This window comes from Astatotilapia calliptera, chromosome 15, assembly GCF_900246225.1.
Source record: "Astatotilapia calliptera chromosome 15, fAstCal1.2, whole genome shotgun sequence".
Classification (NCBI taxonomy): Eukaryota; Metazoa; Chordata; class Actinopteri; order Cichliformes; family Cichlidae; genus Astatotilapia; species Astatotilapia calliptera.
The window spans coordinates 18,638,372-18,658,674 of record NC_039316.1 but is presented as its reverse complement, the minus strand read 5'-3'; the positions used below and the strand labels follow the sequence as shown (position 1 = coordinate 18,658,674).

The 20,303-nt window shown below is 40.4% G+C and overlaps 1 protein-coding gene and 1 pseudogene across 5 annotated transcripts in view; both read right to left on the bottom strand.

Moving 5' to 3' along the window:
• LOC113006846 (plasminogen-like) overlaps nucleotides 1-988 on the bottom strand; it is an 88,348-nt gene extending 87,360 nt beyond the window's left edge. The window contains exon 1 of one of the 5 annotated variants that reach the window (XM_026143051.1): nucleotides 849-988. In XM_026143051.1, coding sequence (XP_025998836.1) covers nucleotides 849-855 — 7 coding nt within the window. In that variant the 5' untranslated portion in view covers nucleotides 856-988. Of the gene's footprint in view, nucleotides 1-534; nucleotides 647-848 lie in introns of those variants that run through there. The other 4 variants (XM_026143050.1, XM_026143049.1, XM_026143054.1 and 1 more) reach the window with 4 other exon arrangements.
• A 4,146-nt stretch (nucleotides 989-5,134) lies between these two features.
• On the bottom strand, nucleotides 5,135-18,583 carry LOC113037562 (plasminogen-like; annotated as a pseudogene).
• Nucleotides 18,584-20,303: the final 1,720 nt, after the last annotated feature.

The window sequence follows — 20,303 nt, the reverse complement described above, 5'->3', positions numbered from 1 at the left end:
TCCATTTTACGTCATCTGACTAAAAGGAACCAGTATACGGGCTCCAACATGGTTACCAAATCATCCAACACACTGTTTTAGGTCTTTATAAACTACACTACACAGAATTATCCTAAATTACTTTAACGTAAGCTTACATTTATCAAATTCCATTAATTATTCAAATCTAGACTAAAGGTATAGCTTTGAATGTGCTGATGTGGTCTGTCATGACCCATTTAGACCTGAGACTGTGAGAAAAAATGTGTCTCTGTGCTTCTTATTTTGTTGAGTTATTTCTAGCATATGTAATGTAAAAAAAAAGAAAAGTGTTAGTGTTATTGTTGTATTCTGCATTATAAGAATTTAGCACTTGAAACGCATCCATTATTACCATTTAAACTAAATGCTAAAAAAAAGAAGCCAACCCCCCCCCCCCCCCCCCCACACACACACACACACACCTTGTTTGCTTTTTTAAATGTAAGAAAACAGAGCTGAACAAATAAGAAGAAAAATCCTCTTTACATGCCCTATAGTAGTTGTACTACTTACCAGTGGAGATCAAGGCTCCCAGGATGAAAGCTGCTGTGTGCAGGCCCATGGTGAGACCCTAAAACTAGCAGTTCATCATCGACTTACTCAAAGAGACACCTTGTGGTATATTATTGGGCTTCTTTTAGCATGTTGGGGGGACAAATAGGGCAATTCACTTACGTGTTAATCATTGTCCCAACAAGGACAGCAAAAGCACTGCCAATCAAAATCCTTGTTTATGAGCGCCAGCAAAATCATTGCATCACAAAAAAAAAGCACAGCGTTTCATTCTCAATTATGTGTGACATATTGTTAAATATTTTCAGCTGTACCTGTCATGGTCCTGGGTCGGTGACCCAGCGCTTTTTGTTCGTTATCATTTTCTTGATGATGATTGTTGAAGTTCTATGTGTTATATTCAGTCTGCCTCTGAGTCCGCGTCTGTATCTGTCTGTCTATGGTGTCACCCCATCTGTTTGTGAATCTGTCTGTTTAGTTCAATGTCTTGTCTGGTTCCATGTGTCTGAGTTTCCTGTTTTATTGTGAAGGTCTGTGTCATATGTGAGTGTGCTCAGTTTACGTTTCCCCTGTCCCGTCAGCTCAGATTCCTCCCAGCTGTGTTGCCCTCCTGCCTCTCATCCCCTGATTACTGGTGTGTGTATTTAAGCCCTGTGTGTTCTCCTGCCTGTTGCCGGTTCATCTGTGTAACGCTGTGTCAGTCTGTTACCCTGTGTTCCACGGTGTCATGTTCCTCGTCTGCGTCTCTCTGCTTCTCATCCCGTTGTCATATGCTCTCAGGTCTGTTATTTTTAGTTCTCCCAGTTTAGGTGTCTTTAGTTATTTGTTATGCCCCACTGTTTGTTTGCCACTACACCTCTGTAAATAAAACCACCGGTATCTCATCCACTGCCTGCATCTTGGGTCCTTCTTCCAACTCCACACGGCTCACCTCGGCAGCCGTGACAGTACCAAGTGTTGTTTAATTCCCAGTTTTATTTAGTTATTAAACAACATCGGTTAGAGAGTGGAGAGAGAACTTGGAGGGTTTATCTGTTGTTGGATGTAATGATCAGCCTTCTGCCAATCACATAAGGTTTAAAAAACTACCCCTAAACTCTGACTTCTTTAGATATCATGTGAGAGTTTGTGCCTTCTATTGTATTCCATTATGCTCTTTGTTTTAAGCATATCATTATTTAAGCTTTGAATCTGAGCAAAAGATTCAGTTTTAATTCAGTTTAATTTCAATTAGTTCACAGAGTGGATTTTAGTTGTAATGGTTTAGAATTTTTACTTTTATTTTTGCTTATTTTTTTACTTTTATCTCCATTTGTATTAGTTTGAGTTCATCTGTATGTTTTTATGAAGTTAATATCAATAAGTATTTGTCAGGAGCAAAATTAAACACCTTCTGAAGGCCCTTCATTCACACATAACTAGACATCACATTCTAAATTAAGCTTCACTACCATGTCATGCTTGATGTGCTTGCCAATTGAAGAACATAGACATTAGGGCGACCGTGGCTCAGGGGATTGGGAATCGCATCTGTAACCGGAAGGTCGCCGGTTCGATCCCTGGGCTCTCTGTCTGGGTCGTTGTGTCCTTGGGCACTTTACCCTACTTGCCTACTGGTGTTGGCCAGAGGGGCCGATGGCGCGATATGGCAGCCTTGCTTCTGTCAGTCTGCCCCAGGGCAGTTGTGGCTACAACTGTAGCTTGCCTCCACCAGTGTGTGAATGTGAGAGTGAATGAATAGTGGAATTGTAAAGCGCTTTGAGGTTCTCGAAAAGCGCTATATAAATGCAATCCGTTATTATTATTTGTAATACATTTATTTTAGTTTAATGAGTAAACAATATTGCCAAAGTTATTTTTTATTTTTTGAAATTATACTTCAATTTTTAATTTACTCAACAATACTACCCTTTTGTTCCCCTATTTGAGTTTTACTCTTTGGCTTACTGTAATAACTTTTAGTTGAATAATTAAAGTCATCTATAATTATCGTACTGCTCTTCTTGTGTGTGTGCGTCGGTACACAATTCAGCAGCCAGCCAAACTTCATTCAAAAGAATACGGGAGTCAGGATATACAAGGCTAGCCACAAAAGACAAAGATATATTCATGTAATAGGTTATCCTATGCATACATGACATACATGTGGTTAGATTAGCAATATACTCAAACTTAGGCTTTAGAACACAACTCTCGCTAAGTTATCCTTTTCTAGTTGTTGTTTCTGGCTATTGATTTGTTCTCTCCTTTGGTTTATAAATTCCCCTGGACCTGTCCCAGCCCGTGTTTTTCCAGAAGTTTTGATGTGAGTGTTTCGAGTGGTGTGTGGCTGAAGAGGACATCCTTGTGTATGACTGAAGAGGATTAATGTGTGATTTTTCCACCCTAAAGGACCCCTGGATTTCTCCCATCTGTTTTTCTGAGGTCCTGTGCCTGAATCCAGACCCGCTTCTGTGATATCTTAGTCCCTAGTGACAAGTCCATAGTGTTAAATTTTCACTTTTCTTCATTAAGATAAAAAATATAATTATTGTTATATTTTAGAGCATTTTAGTCAAATTCTAGGTATGGTTCCGAGAACAAGTAAAAAAAACAAATACATACATAAACATCTGGAATTGAGATACTTCTGCAATCACACAACCTTACAGTTTCCCAACCTAACTCCAAAAAGGTTGGGAAACTGTAAATGAAAACAGAACTCAACGATTTCAAATCATTAAATTGACCCATAATTTCTTAACATCCAGAGTATAAAAAAACATATCAAATGTTTAAACTGAGTCCTTTTACTGTTTCATGAGCAATAACTATTAAAATAAACTCCGAACCCATGCTGGAAAAGTAAAAGAAGCAGCTGGAAGAACATTTTGTAACTAGTTAAGTAACAGCTCAGTAACATGGTTGGGTATAAAAAGAGTTAGAGTTCCTCTAAAGTAAAGATGGGCAATTGATTGCCAGTCTACTTTATATCTCGTCATCTACTGTACATAGCATCATCAAAAGAGTCCAAGAATCTGCACAAATCTCTGTGAGCAAGGGACAAAGCAAAACATCATATAGGATCGTGGCATCAGAATGCTACCAGGCAGCACTGCATTCAAAACAGGCACGATTCTGTCATTGAAATCACTCCACTGGTTATCAAACACTTGTAGAAATCATTGTCTGTGAGCACAGTTCATCACACCATCCACAATTACAGTTTACAGTACTGGCAGAGTCATGCAAAAGTCGACACATCTGGAAATGCTGCAATCACTGCAGCTTTAAATTGTAAGATAGGGCCTTTACCTTTATGCATAATCACTTATCACTATTACTTTATGCATAAAGTGCCCCAATGAAACTATTGTTGTAATTTGGTATTATAGAAATAAAACTGAATTGAATTGAATTCTCTGGGTCAAAGCTCATTAAAATCCACTCAAGCACAGTGGAAAACATGGATGCTGTGTCATCTGGAATTAAGCAGAGACGGACCATCTGGCTTAGTACTGGTACTTTCAAAAGTCTGCATCTCTGATCGTATGGAGGTGCATCTGTGCTTATGAGTATGCACATCTGGAAAAGCACCATCAGTGATGAAAGGTTTATACTGATTTTACAGCAACATACCTTGGCCTTGCATTTTTCTGAGAGACAATGCTAAGCAGCATACTGCAGCTGTTCCAACAGCATAGCCGTCGAGTAGAAAAGTCCAGTTGCTGAACTGGCCTGACTCCAGTGCAGTGCTTTTAGCAGTTGAAAACATTTGGGACATCATGAAATAAAAACTACAACAAAGAGACCCAGGACTGTGAAGCAACTGTGCGTGCTCCCAACGCGAAACAAATTCTGTTGGGGATGCCTACCTTGGCCTCACCGTTGTGCAAGATACGTTTCATTATATTTTCTAGTCTTTGGCTTGGAAGGAAGTTGGTTTGGAAACATATTTGGCGATGCTTCATCTTCTGCTTTGCGTTTATGTGGGAGCCCTGTCAAAAACCTGTCCATTATGCTAGCAGTGTCCAAGCATTCTTTTTTTATTCATATTGCACACCCCCTAGCTATGTCTTGATGCATGCTCAATCATCCAGGTAAGTAAATCTCCAAAAGTTCATTCTGTCCGTCTGGACCAAGTTTTTAGATGAATAGAATGAACTTTGGGAGACCCCCTAGCAATGGCTCTGTGTCCTAGCATCTGGTCTCCTCGGTTCCTGGTTATTTAGTCCTCCAGTGTAAATGAACATGTATAGCGTTTGTACCTGCACTGAAATGCAACTCATACAAGACCTTGATACTCTTTTGTAATAATAGTAAACTAACAAACTAACCATCAGATCTTGTTGACATTTTGATGAAACCTGTGGACAGAGAGAACCACAAAGGTTGGTATGCAAGCATTAGGTGACCTTAAGTCTCCAAATGCAACTGTGAAACAACACAAATTACTAATACTACACTCCACTACACAATTGCCAAGGTCCCCAGTACTATGGATAGAAGAGTGAAAGGTCTAATCAAGTACACATTTCTGGCATTGAGTAGTGATTGCTCCAAAGTGAAACAATGACTGTTTTGAATACATTTTTATTATTACTAAAATAATGCCAGGTGGTGTTATATGGTGTTACAGTAAAGAATAGACTATGCCATTCATACAAAATATTATTAACTTTGGACATCGAAAGTCAGTGAAATTCAGTTTTCATCCACCCGTCACTGGAATTGTACATAACTCAAAATCAGTCATCACGTTTTTTAATGACAGTTCCAGGACTGACTACAAACAGTGCTCACATTTAACAGAGCTACAGGACAGAGAGGAGTAGATATCTACATCTTACAGAAAGTAGTGGGTTAATTTTGATTGAACAAAGAAGCTCAACACAACAGTCAGCATTCTCTGTCAGATATGGACGGGGAAGATGGCAGAAGATTGCAGCAAAGGTTTTGGCAGAGGAGAATATTTACGCTGATGGACATCAAAGAAATGGCCCTCTAGTGTTAACAGAAAATGCAAATCAAAGTTGCTAAAACATTAAATATAGGAGGAGTTAACAGCTAATCAGGGAAGAAGAATCACAGTTTTACTGGAGCCATGCTGTTACAGAACACAGTATAGATGTTAAGACATCCTCAACAACCACATTACAGATGATAGCTTTTAGTTGGCTTTGGTTGCATCGATCCAGTCCACAAACTTAGAAACTCGAGCGTAGACACTGGGCATCCTGCCCAACGTACATCACTCAGCCCATGTTGTGACACCCTGAAGGACAAATCTGTTCTGCTCATAACAAACCAGAGGACCACCTCTGTCACCCTACAGGGAGGAAACACAAAATAGATATTAGATAGTGGATACTTTACTATTTTACTCACACAGATCTTTTTGATGGTGTTTAGGTTAACTGATGCTAAAAGCAAGCTAAGAAAGTGTCAGAGTCTGCGTGTGGAGAGAGGAGAGCGGACCCAAACGCAGACAAAATGAAGCGTGGAACATAACTAGATTTTAACGAAAAGGGAGCTGTTCATTGTGGCTGTTAGAAAGGTGCAAAACAAACCTAAAGTGGAAAAACTAAACATGAAAATGAAATCCTGGTATGGATGGGTGGATACCTGGAAACAGGGCGTGAACACAACAGATGACCTGACAGCGGGGACACGAAAGAGTGAGGGAGCGAGAGTGATACGAAGACAGACAAAGTATGTGTCCAAATTCAGGGGCAGCATCCTTCGGAGTCCGCATTTGTAGGCCAATTATGTCACAGCGACGCAACAAAGGCTGTCAAAATTCGAAGCCTCCTCCAAATGGGGCCCTACCTTTTCTCCAGATGTGAAGGACGAGTTGGGTGTATCCTTCGTGGCTGACCATATCCCAGGATTCTTTGCAAGTCAAAGGTTGAAGGAAATTTTGTGTAAAAAATGGCGGACGGTCGAAGCAAAGTGGAAACAAACTTTTAAAAGTAAGTACCGAGTTTTTATCTCAATAAATATATTGAGCGGAACAAATGTTAGCATAGTGAAAAGTCTTAAAAAGTTAAATTTAGCTAACCTTCAGCTAAGTTACGTGACGTTAGTGATATCGCCACTTAACGTGGCTCGGGTCATATGTTCAGTTCAGTTCAGTTCATTTTTATTTCAAACATTTAAAACATGTGCTTTGGTTAGTTTCTGACGAAGCTGATTTTATAAGAATGTCATGTTTCTGTATCATCTCTCTCCTGTTACAGCCTCTTATCCAAACAATAGCCTGTTTAATATTCTGATATCTTCAACATCTTAAGTAAATTATACTGCACAGTTTTCTCTCCAATAAAAGAATATTTACTGCATCAGTTTGACTCCCATTTTATCTGAAAAGGATCTAATCTTTTCAGTTTATTTTTGGGATATTTTCCATAAATATAACTAAAGCTTTCAGCCAGAGGTCACTGTATATTAATATTTGTCTGTTAGACAGTCACAAGTTATAAATGAAATGAAATAAAATATATACCTTGAATTTTGACTGAAATGTAATATTTGAGACAACTGAGTTAAATTTCACCGAGGATTTTTTTTTTTTTTCAAAAACTGGTGTATATATAGTAAAATCTATTTAAAATCTATAACAGAAAAAAAATCTATTTTCTATTTTCTACTGGTGTATATATAGTAAAATCTATTTAAAATCTATAACAGAAAAAAAAATCTATTTTCTAGAAAACTATTAAAAATATCAGGTCACTAAACTGTTATCAAAACAGAGTACACACTGAGGCAGACAACAGTGCACAAACAGTTTTATAGAACTTTGCCCAGTTTTTATATCTTTTACTTTGTCATACCTGGCAGCTTGCTTTTCCTCCCTCTGTATTTCCAGGACATATTTCGTGGTCTGCAACTATATCAGTGTCGCGATTACAGATCTTGTTGTCGATCACAGGGAAACCAGTTTCTTCCAGGACGCGTCCACCTCCAATACCTGTCGACACAGCCCTCTGCAATTATTCTCCTCATCATCTAGATAAAATGTATTGTGATATCTTTACTGTGGGAATTGTTTGCGTAATGAATAATGCTGTTATCAGCTCTTTGTGTTTTATATCTAATGCATGCTGGTATTTTTTGAGCCTCTCAAAAGTACATTTTGTCAGAAAAAAAGACCTGTTTAACAAAAAAATGTTCTGCAAATGATTAAACTGATTAAACTGTTGCAATGTTAAGTGAAAGATGGGCTAGAAGACCATCGCCAAGCAGGTGAATGAGAAGGCGACAACAGTTGGTGCATTTATTCGGAAATGGAAGAACCATAAAATAACTGCCTATCTCCCTCCGTCTGGATCTCCACGCAAGATCTCACCTCATGGAGTTTCAAGGATAATGAGAACGGTGGGGAACCAGTCCAGTCCAAATAGCCTGGGGTTCAAATCATTTTTCCCTGACTGTATATCTAAAAAGTCTGATTTATTTCTTCTCACTCTGAAACTCTGAATTTTTACAAAGACGCACAAGAGCACACACAAATGTACCTTGAGTCCTACCCCATCCAGTAACATAACACATTGTTCCACCAGGAACTATATAGTCCTTTTTTGGCAGACAAGCCAGCTGCACTTGGTTGTTTATCACCGCAGGTCTGAAAACACACACACACACACACACAAAATCAATGGTGTGTGTGTAATCTGATTTCACCTAGGATAATTAGGCCCATACAGACGTTGCTAGTTTGAGCAGAGCAATATTCGATCCATCTGGTCCAGTCATGATTTTCTCAAGCATCCTCACTTGTCTCGATGGCACAGTGGCTCTAAGTGAGTGCATACCCAGCACTACCCTCAAGGCTGAAGGCTGACTGGAGCTGCAGTGTATAATATGTAGAAACAAAGGGAGTAATTAATCAATTTTTGAGTAATTGCAGAATTTGATTTTCAGGTGTTAACGATGACTTTATTCTAACCTCAAGCACAAAGCAGACGTTAAGACCCACTGAGGGTGGATCAGAGTTCCTCCACAGTCGATTCTTTCACTGGTAGAAAGAGAAACAGAGATTTATTTCAGAAGATGTGCAGCATATACAAAAGGGAAAATCGGCAAAAAGTGAATTGACAAATAAAGAAAAATCAGACAATTGACATGTAAATAGGTTTGAATGTAAAAGCTATAAACACTTAAATAAAATACTTAAATTAACTGTTTATCAGCAGTGACATGTTACAGTATTTTATTTCTCAATATCTGCACATTTTGTTGAGGAAATTGAAAGTCCTTTACAAATGAAAGTTGTCTTTGAACATATATACTCACTTGGTCTGGAGGGCAGTTTGCCAGGGCCACGAGTGAGGCTTTGACACACAGCCACTGACCACCATACTACGAAGGCAGCGTTTTGGTTTGATAGCTGGTGTTCCACAATTCAGTTCAACTGCAAAGTAGTCATTATTATTATCATGAATTCTCACAAAAAGAGTGAAGCACGAAAGTTAGTTTGGATTGGTGTTAATTAATAAAAGAGAAGATTTTACAGCCTTGTAAGCCACAAGAAAAATTGTTGGATTGACCAAATTAGATTCTCTTATTTTGAGACGTAACTCAATTTATTCATTTATCTATCATCTCTTTGTTTATTATTTATTTGATTCACAGAATCAAACTGGAAATAAGTTTTTTGCACGACCTGGATCTGAGGTGATTCTGAGGATCATCTAGAGCATGAATGGAGATTTTAAGGACATTATGAAGCTACCAGAAATGCAAATAAATTGACATACTATTGCCCAATAATAACAAAGATCTTAAATCAGTCTCAGAGAGGATGGTTAATTAGGGGTGTGTGTGTATGTGTTTATATATTTATATTATATAGGATCTCACTGGGATATTCTGTAATTGATACATAATTACGTTTGCATATCCACTGGTATGTAGCCCACATGTATTATCACAGCAGGCCTGCTGTACATCGAATGACCAGCAGATGACATTACTTCCAGATGAGCTGTTAAACAGGGCATCGTGTGATCTGCCTTTTGGGGAAGCAATTTGCCGGAAAGATTCAACACATTCATGGAGCTTCATCACGCCATCATTATTGAGGACCATATTTTGCACCTCCATTGCTGAGGGTGCTCTAAGGAGCTTTAGCTACGATATGGTTGGTGCTTGTCGTGGTGGAAGTCCCCGATTGGACATCGGAGGTGAATGGAGCCATAAAGCTGAGTCCTATCACGGTTGGTTAGTCTGTGGGCTGAGTGGAGCAGAGCTCTGGGGGGAGCTTAAGCAAAATCTTGGGTGTAAGTTTGGTTAAACAATGGGAAAAGACTTTCAGTCTGCCTCGTAGTGATCCTGGCAAACCGTCAAGCAAAGCAACTCAGGCAGGGAAAGTGGTGTTCTATTTATAAGTTGCAGGTAAGGTGCTAGCTGACTTCAACTGAGGATATAATCGTTTCCTGGAAGGAATACTTCAAGTACCTTTGGAAGCCCACTGATAAGCTTTCTGTAGAGGATGCAGAGTCTGGAAACAACGGTGATGACTCGCTCATCACCTGGAGCAAGATAACTGGGATGATTAACCTGTTAAAACCCCATTCCATCGTTTGTCAGTCAAACTTTTAGGTCAAATTACCATAACTTTTAAACCATTGGCGCAATCAAAAAATTCTGTTCCTGAAAGCATTAACACAAATAACATAGAATAACACAGCAAATAACACAGAAAACAACAAAGTAAATAGCCAAAACAAAACAAAAAACAGTACAAAGAACCCAAATGGCTGATAAAATGTCTGCTTTCAGGAACTGAAACAAACCAACTACAGGGAGATCCCACTCCTGGGCCTCCCAGGCCAAATCTATGCCAGGGTAGTGGAAAGGGGAATTCATCCATTTGTCAAACATCAGATGCAGAAGGAACGATGCAATATTCGTCCTTTTATGGAACAGCTATTCATTCTCTCGAGAATATTTGATGGTGCGACTGGACTTCTTTTAAGTTTTTCTTGTAGATGTTTCACCTTTCATCTCAGTAACTTCTTTAGTTCTATCACCCCAACAGACCACTTCACTCTCAGACTGCTGGCGGTGGTTCCTAGGATATTTAAAAAGCAGAATGGGATCATGGAATCAGGGAATCATTAGTGGCTATTATTCTAACGTTGTCTTCTAGTATGTTTTTTTAGATTCTCTCTGAGGTCCCTGTTGCAAAAAAAGACCTGATACTTCAGAACATCCACCTACTAAACAGTTTTTTTAAAATGTAATATTAATTTCTGGTATAATAAGTTAAGATGTACATCTATCATTCTGTGGAAAATATCATCTGAATTTCAGGAGCGGGACCACACCTCGTTCACGCCCCTTACGACCTCAGACTATAAATGCCCCCTTCTCCAATACCCGCTGTTCTCATTTCCAATGGAGCACTGATGGTCTCTGATGTTATACTCCAATAACTGGAACCGTTCCCCTCATAGCAATCTTTCTCATCTGCGGGGGTCACTGGAGGATCCGCAGCAGGAGATAAGGAAAGAAAAAAAATTCCTGGATGCATTTTTGTGTGAAAAAGAAAGAGGAAACAAGCTGACTGATATTATACCTGGAGTAGGTGCTTCCCCACACAGTGGCACGTTGCAAAACTTCCAATCAGTGTCAGGGTCAGTTGTGTAGCATCAGGGGAACAACTTATTGTCAGGGTTACGACAGTAGTTAGCAGCCAGACCTCTGACAAAGATGAGCATGGAAAAACATAGCAATGAGGCCATGAAAACAAACTTAATGCAGACATGTTAATGAAGTTTTAGTAATCTACAGTAACCTGATGGATTATTTAAATTGAAATTAAGTTGTACAAATTACTTCCCCAAAATGTTGACTACATGGTGAAAAGAGACTTTACAAATGTATATCAGGCTGATAGAGGACACCACTGCTGATGAAGTCACTCCTCATAACCTTAAAGGTACTGACTCAATTTTTACATCTTCTCTTGTATAAACTGGATAGACCCTGAAACAACAACTCATGGATTATTTTAGTTCTACCATTTAACAAGAGATAACTCTTAGCGATTCTTCACGTTTCTCATGTCAAACTCTTACAGGGATTTTGCTTTGACATTGCTTTCTAATGGCTTAAACACTATAGACAGAGTTCATTATGGGAAAAAACAGTTTCTAAATCTTGTGGTTTATTATCATATCTTTGTTTTTCTCCTGTGATTCCCATGTTGCAGCTGAAAACTATTAATCAAACCTACAAATTGAAAATACCCACTAATATTTTCTTCACAACATTAATATCACAGAGAGTGGACACTGATGTCTGGTTACAACTCTTACTTGTAAGGGCAGTTTTCTGGGATTTGGTGGTGTTTATGTGGCGTCTGAGATGACCATCTCTGGCACGTTTTGCTAGTCACAGTTACAGCAATTGTTCCCCGGTATGCTACACCTATATCAGTGATGCCTATATCACCTATATCCATCTCTGGGATGAAGGTGGGAGGCTCAGTAGCTGAGGACAAAAAACAAGTCAAACATATATTTATTATATTATGTAAAACATATAAGGATGTATATTTATGGACCATTAAACCCTATTACAAACATTTTGTTCAATTCAATTCAGTTTTATTTATACAGCGCCAAATCACAACAACAGTCGCCTCAAGGTGCTTCATATTGTAAGGTAGACACTACAATAACAAATACAGAGGAAAACCCAAATGACCCCCTATGAGCAAGGACTTTGGTGACAGTGGGAAGGAAAAACTCCCTTTTAACAGGAAGAAATCTCCGGCAGAACCAGGCTCAGGGACCGGTTGGGGTGAGAGAAATAAAATATATTGCTTATTGTTACACTTCCTTTTACTTATGCCTTTCAAAGGTAGCAGGTGCTGGAAGATGGTGATATTCATTTAACTTGGTTCTTGCATTTTGGCTACAAGCTGCATATTTCACCCTTACCATTTTACCAGGTTTTACCATAAAAAGGAATTTACCATAAATTCCTTTTTATGGTAGGAATTTTTTTTTTATGGTGGATCCTTTTCATATATATATATATATATATATATATATATATATATATATATATATATATATATATATATATATATATATATATACATATAGGGGTGCAACGATACACAAAATTCACGGTTCGGTTCAGTTCGATACTTTGGTTTTCGATACAAAAAAATGTTCATGCATTTTTAATTTGTCATTTATTAAAATTATAAATATATATTTTAACTCAAAAGTACAGTTTTTAAATTTAACCCTAACCCTTGTGCGTGTTTTTTATTTTGACAGCGAATGCGCACCTGCGGACCACTTATGTGCAGCCCTGGTTATTTAGCTCATCATATTGCAGCCACAGAAATTCTTTTGTCCATGAAACCATAAAGCTGCACTTTCTTTTTGCCTTATAGTCTGATTTGTCATAACTTCTCCGTTTTGTGGTAAGCTTTTCTTTGGCTGTCACTTCTTCACCCTGACCTGTCTTATTTGGCTCAGCAGAACTGAAATGCTTTTACACATGCACTCGCATAAGCTCAGCGATTCTCTGCGCGATCAACCTCTCACATGTTTAAGCTTGCTGCGGGAGATTTCACTTGTCATGTTTGCATAGTAAGCTAACGATTAATAAGACGATGTCAGAGAAATTGGTGCACAAATTATCATCACTCACAGATCAGTGCTGTCGCTCTCTATACACAGTTCGCACGATTGCAAAGTGAAAGCAAAAAAACAAGCGCAAATTCAAACGCGACTTCAATATGTCACATATTGACAGTGGCTCACCGATGCCAATGACATAATTACCCAGCTACATTTCTGAAAGAATGCAAAAGCATTGACATATATTTTTCCTACAATAGCCCGACGGGCAGGGAAGAGATAGATTTTGGTAGCCCGACTGAAAAAATCGCTAGCTCCGGGACGTCGGGCTAGCGATATTGCAAGCCCTGTATCTGATTGAGGAATCACTCATCTTTGGAAAAGAGAGTTTATTACAGAGAAACGGCTCTTTCCAAAATAAAAGCTATACTATCCGCTTCTTCTGGGCTATATTCTCAGCAGCATGAGGAGAATCATGTGCTAACAGCTGTCTAAATGACTCGGCTAAAGTTAGTAGCATGCTTGCTTTTTTTTGTCTGCTTCCACTTGTCTTTGCACTAGGATGATGTCGGCGTAAATGTGCAGTCATATTCGTTGTGTTCCCACTAGTGCTTTCAGGTTAATCTCGTTGAAATGACCTTAACGCCACAACACGGCAAATCTCCGTTAACGAGCTACCGCCGATTGCTCCGTGCATGGGGCTAGACGGCCAACACGTTTACGAGCTAACTGCGCTAACACACTAGTTCACACCAATGTAATTGAGCATTGCGTGGCACATCCAACATACTGTTTTACTTTAGTCCATGACTCGCTTACCTTCAGGGTCATACGTCACATGAAAACCAAAATAATTCCAAACGCCAGATCTGAATGAGGTTCAATTTGCCTGTTGCAAGTAGAGCTTAACTTCTGTCTCGCTAGCTTGCCCTGCGCTCTTCCTTCTGACTATGCTGTCTGTGTTGAGCGCTCAGTGGATCTGCGCTCGACAGTGCAGCCTAGGCGGAGTAGTCGAACACAGATTCACTGAGCGCTCAACACAGACAGCATCGTCAGAAGGAAAATTGATAAAATAAATTACAAATGTTGTATTGTTCGATACATATGCGTACCGAACCGAAAGCACTGTATCGAACGGTTCAATATCGATACGAATATCGTTGCACCCCAAATATATATATATATATATATATATATATATATATATATATGTGTGTGTGTGTGTGTGTGTGTGTGTGTGTGTGTGTGTGTGTGTGTGTGTGTGTGTGTGTAAAACATATAAGGATGTATATTTATGGACCATTAAACCCTATTTAAAGTTTAATACAGCACTACGGACAATACCTACAACCACGATCACCGACACTAACAAGCTGATCTACAATACGGCAGCAGTGATCAGTGAGATGCTTGGCTACAAGTTGAACAGCCACAAGGGGCAGTACCCTCCATGGAGAAGGAGGCTAGAGGGCAAGATCAAAGTAGCACGGAGGGAGGTTAGCCAACTAACGGAGTTGCAGAAAGGTGCGACAAAGAAGGTGCATAAGAAATACAGCAAGCTGTCCATACAGGACTGGAAACTGCCAAGCAAAGACTCACAGCCTTGGCCAGCCGCTTGAGGAGGTACACCAGAGAGATAGAAGGCAGGAGAATAAACCAGCTGTTCTCCACAGAACCAGCAAAGGTGTACTCTCAGTGGCAAGGGAACAATAATAATAAGAGAACAGCACCACCAAGGCTGGAGACGGAGCAATACTGGAAGAGCATATGGGAGAAGGACGCAACCGATAACGGCAATGCTCAGTGGCTAGTGGATCTGAGGGCAGACCACAGCGACCTCCCTGAACAGGGTCCAGTAACCATCACAGACTGCATTTTTTATTTCTTTTTTTTTTCCTGCTCATTCTGTTGGTTTTTGTTTTTTGCCCTTCTCCCCCGTCCCTCTTCTCAGCTGTTTCTCTTTCCCTCTTTCTTTCTCCCCTTCTTTCCCCCAGTCAAGTCTGTCCCGTATTCAGTAAGTGAAAATAAAATAAACAATAAAAGGTGAATCAAATGGACCATTACGGCAAGGCTGGGATGGTCAATTTGGTAAAGTAAATCCGTTGGGCATCTTTCTTTGCCTTTAGACAACAATTCTGATGGCAAAAGAGCCAAACGGGACAGGCAAAAAAACAAAAAAAAAAAGAAAGAAAGAAGCTGACTGCACTCCACGAGCGTCTGGCAGCACAAATGAACCAGCTGCTAGTTAACGAGAGACACCCGGAATGGCTAACCGAAGGTCGGACGGTCCTGATCCCCAAGGACCCCAAGAAGGGACCAGTCCCCTCCAACTACCGACCAATAACCTGCCTCAGTACTACATGGAAGCTCCTGTCAGGCATCATATCGGCTAAGATGAACAGGCACATGGGTCAATACATGAGCGGGACACAGAAAGGAATTGGCAAGAATACCAGAGGTGCAAAACACCAACTACTGGTAGACAGAACAGTCAGCCGAGACTGCAAGACCAGACTGACCAACCTGTGCACTGCCTGGATTGATTACAAGAAGGCCTATGACTCAATGCCCCACAGCTGGATACTGGAATGCCTAGAATTGTACAAGATCAATGGGACCCTAAGAGCCTTCATCAGGAACTCAATGGGGATGTGGCGTACAACATTAGAGGCCAACTCCAAGCCCATAGCACAAGTCACCATCAAGTGCGGGATCTACCAAGGAGATGCTCTGTCCCCACTGCTGTTCTGCATAGGCCTGAACCCCCTCAGTGAGATCATTAACAAGACTGGCTACGGATACCGACTACGGAACGGAGCAGTTGTCAGCCACCTCCTGTACATGGATGACATCAAGCTGTATGCCAAGAGTGAACGAGACATCGATTCACTGATCCACACTACCAGGCTATACAGCAATGACATTGGAATGTCGTTCGGACTGGAGAAGTGTAGTCTGATGGTAACAAAGAGAGGGAAGGTAGTCAGAACTGAGGGGATTGAACTACCAGAAGGCAACATTGCAGACATAGAGGACAGTTACAAGTACCTGGGGATCCCGCAGGCAAATGGGAACCATGAAGAGGCCGCTAGAAAAGCTGCAACCACCAAGTACCTGCAGAGGGTCAGGCAAGTCCTGAGGAGTCAGCTGAATGGTAAGAACAAGATCCAGGCCATCAACACGTATGCCCTGCCCGTGATCAGGTACCCTGCTGGGGTAATAGGCTGGCCAAAGGAGGAGATAGAAGCCACTGACATAAAGACAAGAAAGCTCCTGACCATGCATGGAGGGTTTCACCCCAAGTCCAGCACCCTGAGGCTGTACGCTAAGCGGAAGGAAGGGGGCCGGGGACTGGTGAGTGTCAGCACCACAGTCCAGGATGAGACAAAGAACATCCAAGAATACATTGGGAAGATGGCCCCAACTGACCGAGTGCTCAGTGAATACCTCAGGCAGCAGAAACCCAAGAAAGAGGAGGGAGACGAGGAGCCATCATGGAAGGACAGGCCCCTGCACGGTATGTACCACCGGCAGATAGAGGAGGTGGCTGATATCCAGAAATCCTACCAGTGGCTGGACAAAGCTGGACTGAAAGACAGCACAGAGGCACTAATCATGGCAGCACAAGAACAAGCTCTGAGTACAAGATCCATAGAGGCTGGGGTCTATCACACCAGGCAAGACCCCAGGTGCAGGCTGTGTAAAGATGCCCCAGAGACAATCCAGCACATAACAGCAGGGTGCAAGATGCTAGCAGGCAAGGCATACATGGAACGCCATAACCAAGTGGCCGGCATAGTGTACAGGAACATCTGTGCCGAGTATAATCTGGAAGTCCCGAGGTCAAAATGGGAGATGCCCCCAAGGGTGGTGGAGAATGACCGAGCTAAGATCCTGTGGGACTTCCAGATACAGACGGACAAAATGGTGGTGGCTAACCAACCGGACATAGTGGTGGTAGACAAACAGAAGAAGACGGCTGTAGTGATCGATGTAGCGGTTCCGAATGACAGCAATATCAGGAAGAAGGAACACGAGAAGCTGGAGAAATACCAAGGGCTCAGAGAAGAGCTCGAGAGGATGTGGAGGGTGAAGGTAACGGTGGTGCCCGTGGTAATCGGAGCACTAGGTGCGGTGAATCCCAAGCTAGGCGAGTGGCTCCAGCAGATCCCGGGAATAACATCGGAGATCTCTGTCCAGAAGAGTGTAGTCCTGGGAACAGCTAAGATACTGCGCAGGACCCTCAAGCTCCCAGGCCTCTGGTAGAGGACCCGAGCTTGAAGGATAAACCGTCCACAGGGGCGTGCTGGGTGTTTTTATATATATATAAACTATATTCAGTTTCATTTAATTGACCTTTAATATGGTAAATGGCCTGTATTTGTATAGCGCTTTACTAGTCCCTAAGGACCCCAAAGCGTCAATTCCACAGATTGTGATGCAGGGCCAGCATTTATTGATCCTCTAGAGGTAAAGGGAAGTCCCCTAAAACTGCAACTGTTAAATAGTTGAAATTTGGATTCTCAACATAAGAAACTTAACCAAAGTGTTAGCAGAGATATGAAAATGCGCAGGAAAATCTGACGTGCATGGCAAACTTCACAGACGATACTTCGGGAGGAATAAACACACATCAGCCTTAGGCCAATTTGGATGAACGCTCACGCCCCCTAGAGAGCGCCAACTTTATTAACAGCCACACACATGTAAAACACACATCAAACATAAATAAACCCTTTGGCTGTCTCCATAATTGAGAGCACTTTCTCTCTTCATGTCAACACAAAGATTTATGGGTTAAAAAAAAAAGCAAACGGATATATACTGTAGGCCTGTTCGACTTTTCATTAAGACAAAAAGCTAATAAGATGAGCAAATCACATGGCAGCAACTCAGCTCATTTAGGCATGTACACATGGACTAGACAACCTTGTAATGCTCATACCAAGCATCAGAATGAAGAACAAAGTGACTCACTGCAGCGCGGTTTGGAGCAGTACTCCCATCGTTTGGATGGGCTGGTGGTGTAGCACCATGGTCGGGGTTCTCTATCTGAGTTTCTGCAGGAGTTCTCCTCAAGATAATTAAAACTGTAAATAACCATATACAGAAGTTTAATAGAGTAAACTGTTGCCCCCCCAGTGGTAAAAATACAGACGTGCCTGTTACAGGGCTAGTTCATGGTTGACCAGCCTATAACAAGAAAACATGTACACAAGTAAGGGAAAAACAGTTTGAGGTTTTTATGTTCTGCTGTTTACAGTTCAATACGTACCCACATCCTTCCTCCCTGATAATTTCTAAGAGTCTAACCAAGAATATCACAAGAAGTATTTACACTTTAGCTTAACTTCTGGAAAATGTCTTGAAGATCCAGAACAGGCTCAATATATCTCACAAAGATTTTGCACTTACCTGCTGGGATGGTAGCTATGGCTGTGAGGTTCCTTGGAGTCCATACATACAGTCCTCTATGAAAAGACACTGATGTCTCTGATATGTCATGACATACAAAATATCTAATGTTGTTCCAGAACCAAAACATTTTCAGAATACTGTATAGTGTCTACATTTTACTGATTAGCCACTTTAAATGTTTTAGACAGTAAATGAGGATGGTGGAAAGTGAAAGAGTTGCCAGAGGATAATTAGACATGAATTTAGGACTAAATAAAAATGAAATAAAACAAAATTAAGTAAAGGATAAAGGATTTATGAATGCTACCAGTGCAGCTGGATATGTCACAGTACTCCCAGCGGGTGTTGGGGTCAGTGGTGTAACACCAGGGTCCATCACTTAACTCATCAGGGTTTCTGCAGAAGTTGGACTCCAGACTTGGACTTGGTTGTTGTCTGGTGCAAAGCTGCAGCAGAAAAATTCAGAAAAAATTAAAAAAGATTATAAAAATATGAAGGAATGATATAAAATCAAACAAAAGCCTGTGATTACATACAGTACATCATGTGGGTAGTCTGAATCCCATCTCTGACAGACCTTTCCTGATCTTGTAATGGACTTTGTTCCTCTGTAATCTATTCCTTTCCCATTTACACACTCCAGAAGATAATCTAATAAATATGGAGTATTTTTTTCATCATTTTGTAAATTGTTTTTTGAATCGGCATGCTCCATCTGCCTGTCACACTGTACAACTATTGCAGGATGTACTGTGCATTAGATGGAGGACATTTATAGGGACATATCCAAAGGCAGGAATGATTTCCTGTGTCGTTCAGTAATATTTGGGTAATCTCAGTCTCTCACTGAGCGTTCGCCTGTGACTACCATGCATGTCATGGGTGGGAGTTATTGTACAGCTCTTGGACAACATTCGCCCTTTTGACATTACCTTAAGAGAGTCCAGCTCCATCCCTACAACATTACTGGCCTTGCGGATCAGTTTATTGAATCTGTTGAGACCTTGAACCTGTTGCCCCAGCATGCAACAGTATAGAGGAAAAAGCAATCAAATCCTGATTAAACAGTGCATATTAGGTTAAACCACCGTATTAATTTTAGATTTATTAAATGTGTAAATCTATAGGATTACCACACTTCTTTATATTTCTGCCTCATAGCATTTCAGCAAAATAATAGGTCTTTTTACTCCACCACTGATAAAACAATTGAAAAAACATAGTATAATTTTAATCATCAACATTTTCAGTAACAAATAAGTATGTAAAAATTCCCTACATTAAAAGCACTAAATGTCCTTACATTATGGGATATATTATACTAAATACATTTTGCAAATATTTTTAAAGTTTATATTTGAATTATTGTATTTTTATTTTTGCATATGTCCCTCAGTGCTTATTTAATCACTGCCCATCATATCTTTGTAATGCAGAGCCTGTTTCATGGCATAGATCTTATATCTGGCTGCATTACAGTTTTTTCTGATTGCGTAAGCACATTTTTTGTAACTATTGGCTAATTTTGCAAAACTCTTCACACAAATAAGAAAACCTGTCACCCAATAATCAAAACATTGTAGTTCTCTTGCAAAAGCAAACACAGCTAGATTAACTCTTCACACCTTCGTAAAAATGGTGTTTCCGTATCAAACAGTACACACAAGCCATCATCTACTAAGCACACAATGCGCCAACTGCACACTGATGGTATGAATACAAAACACATCTGGCTTTTGCTTCCTCTGTGCACAAGGTAGG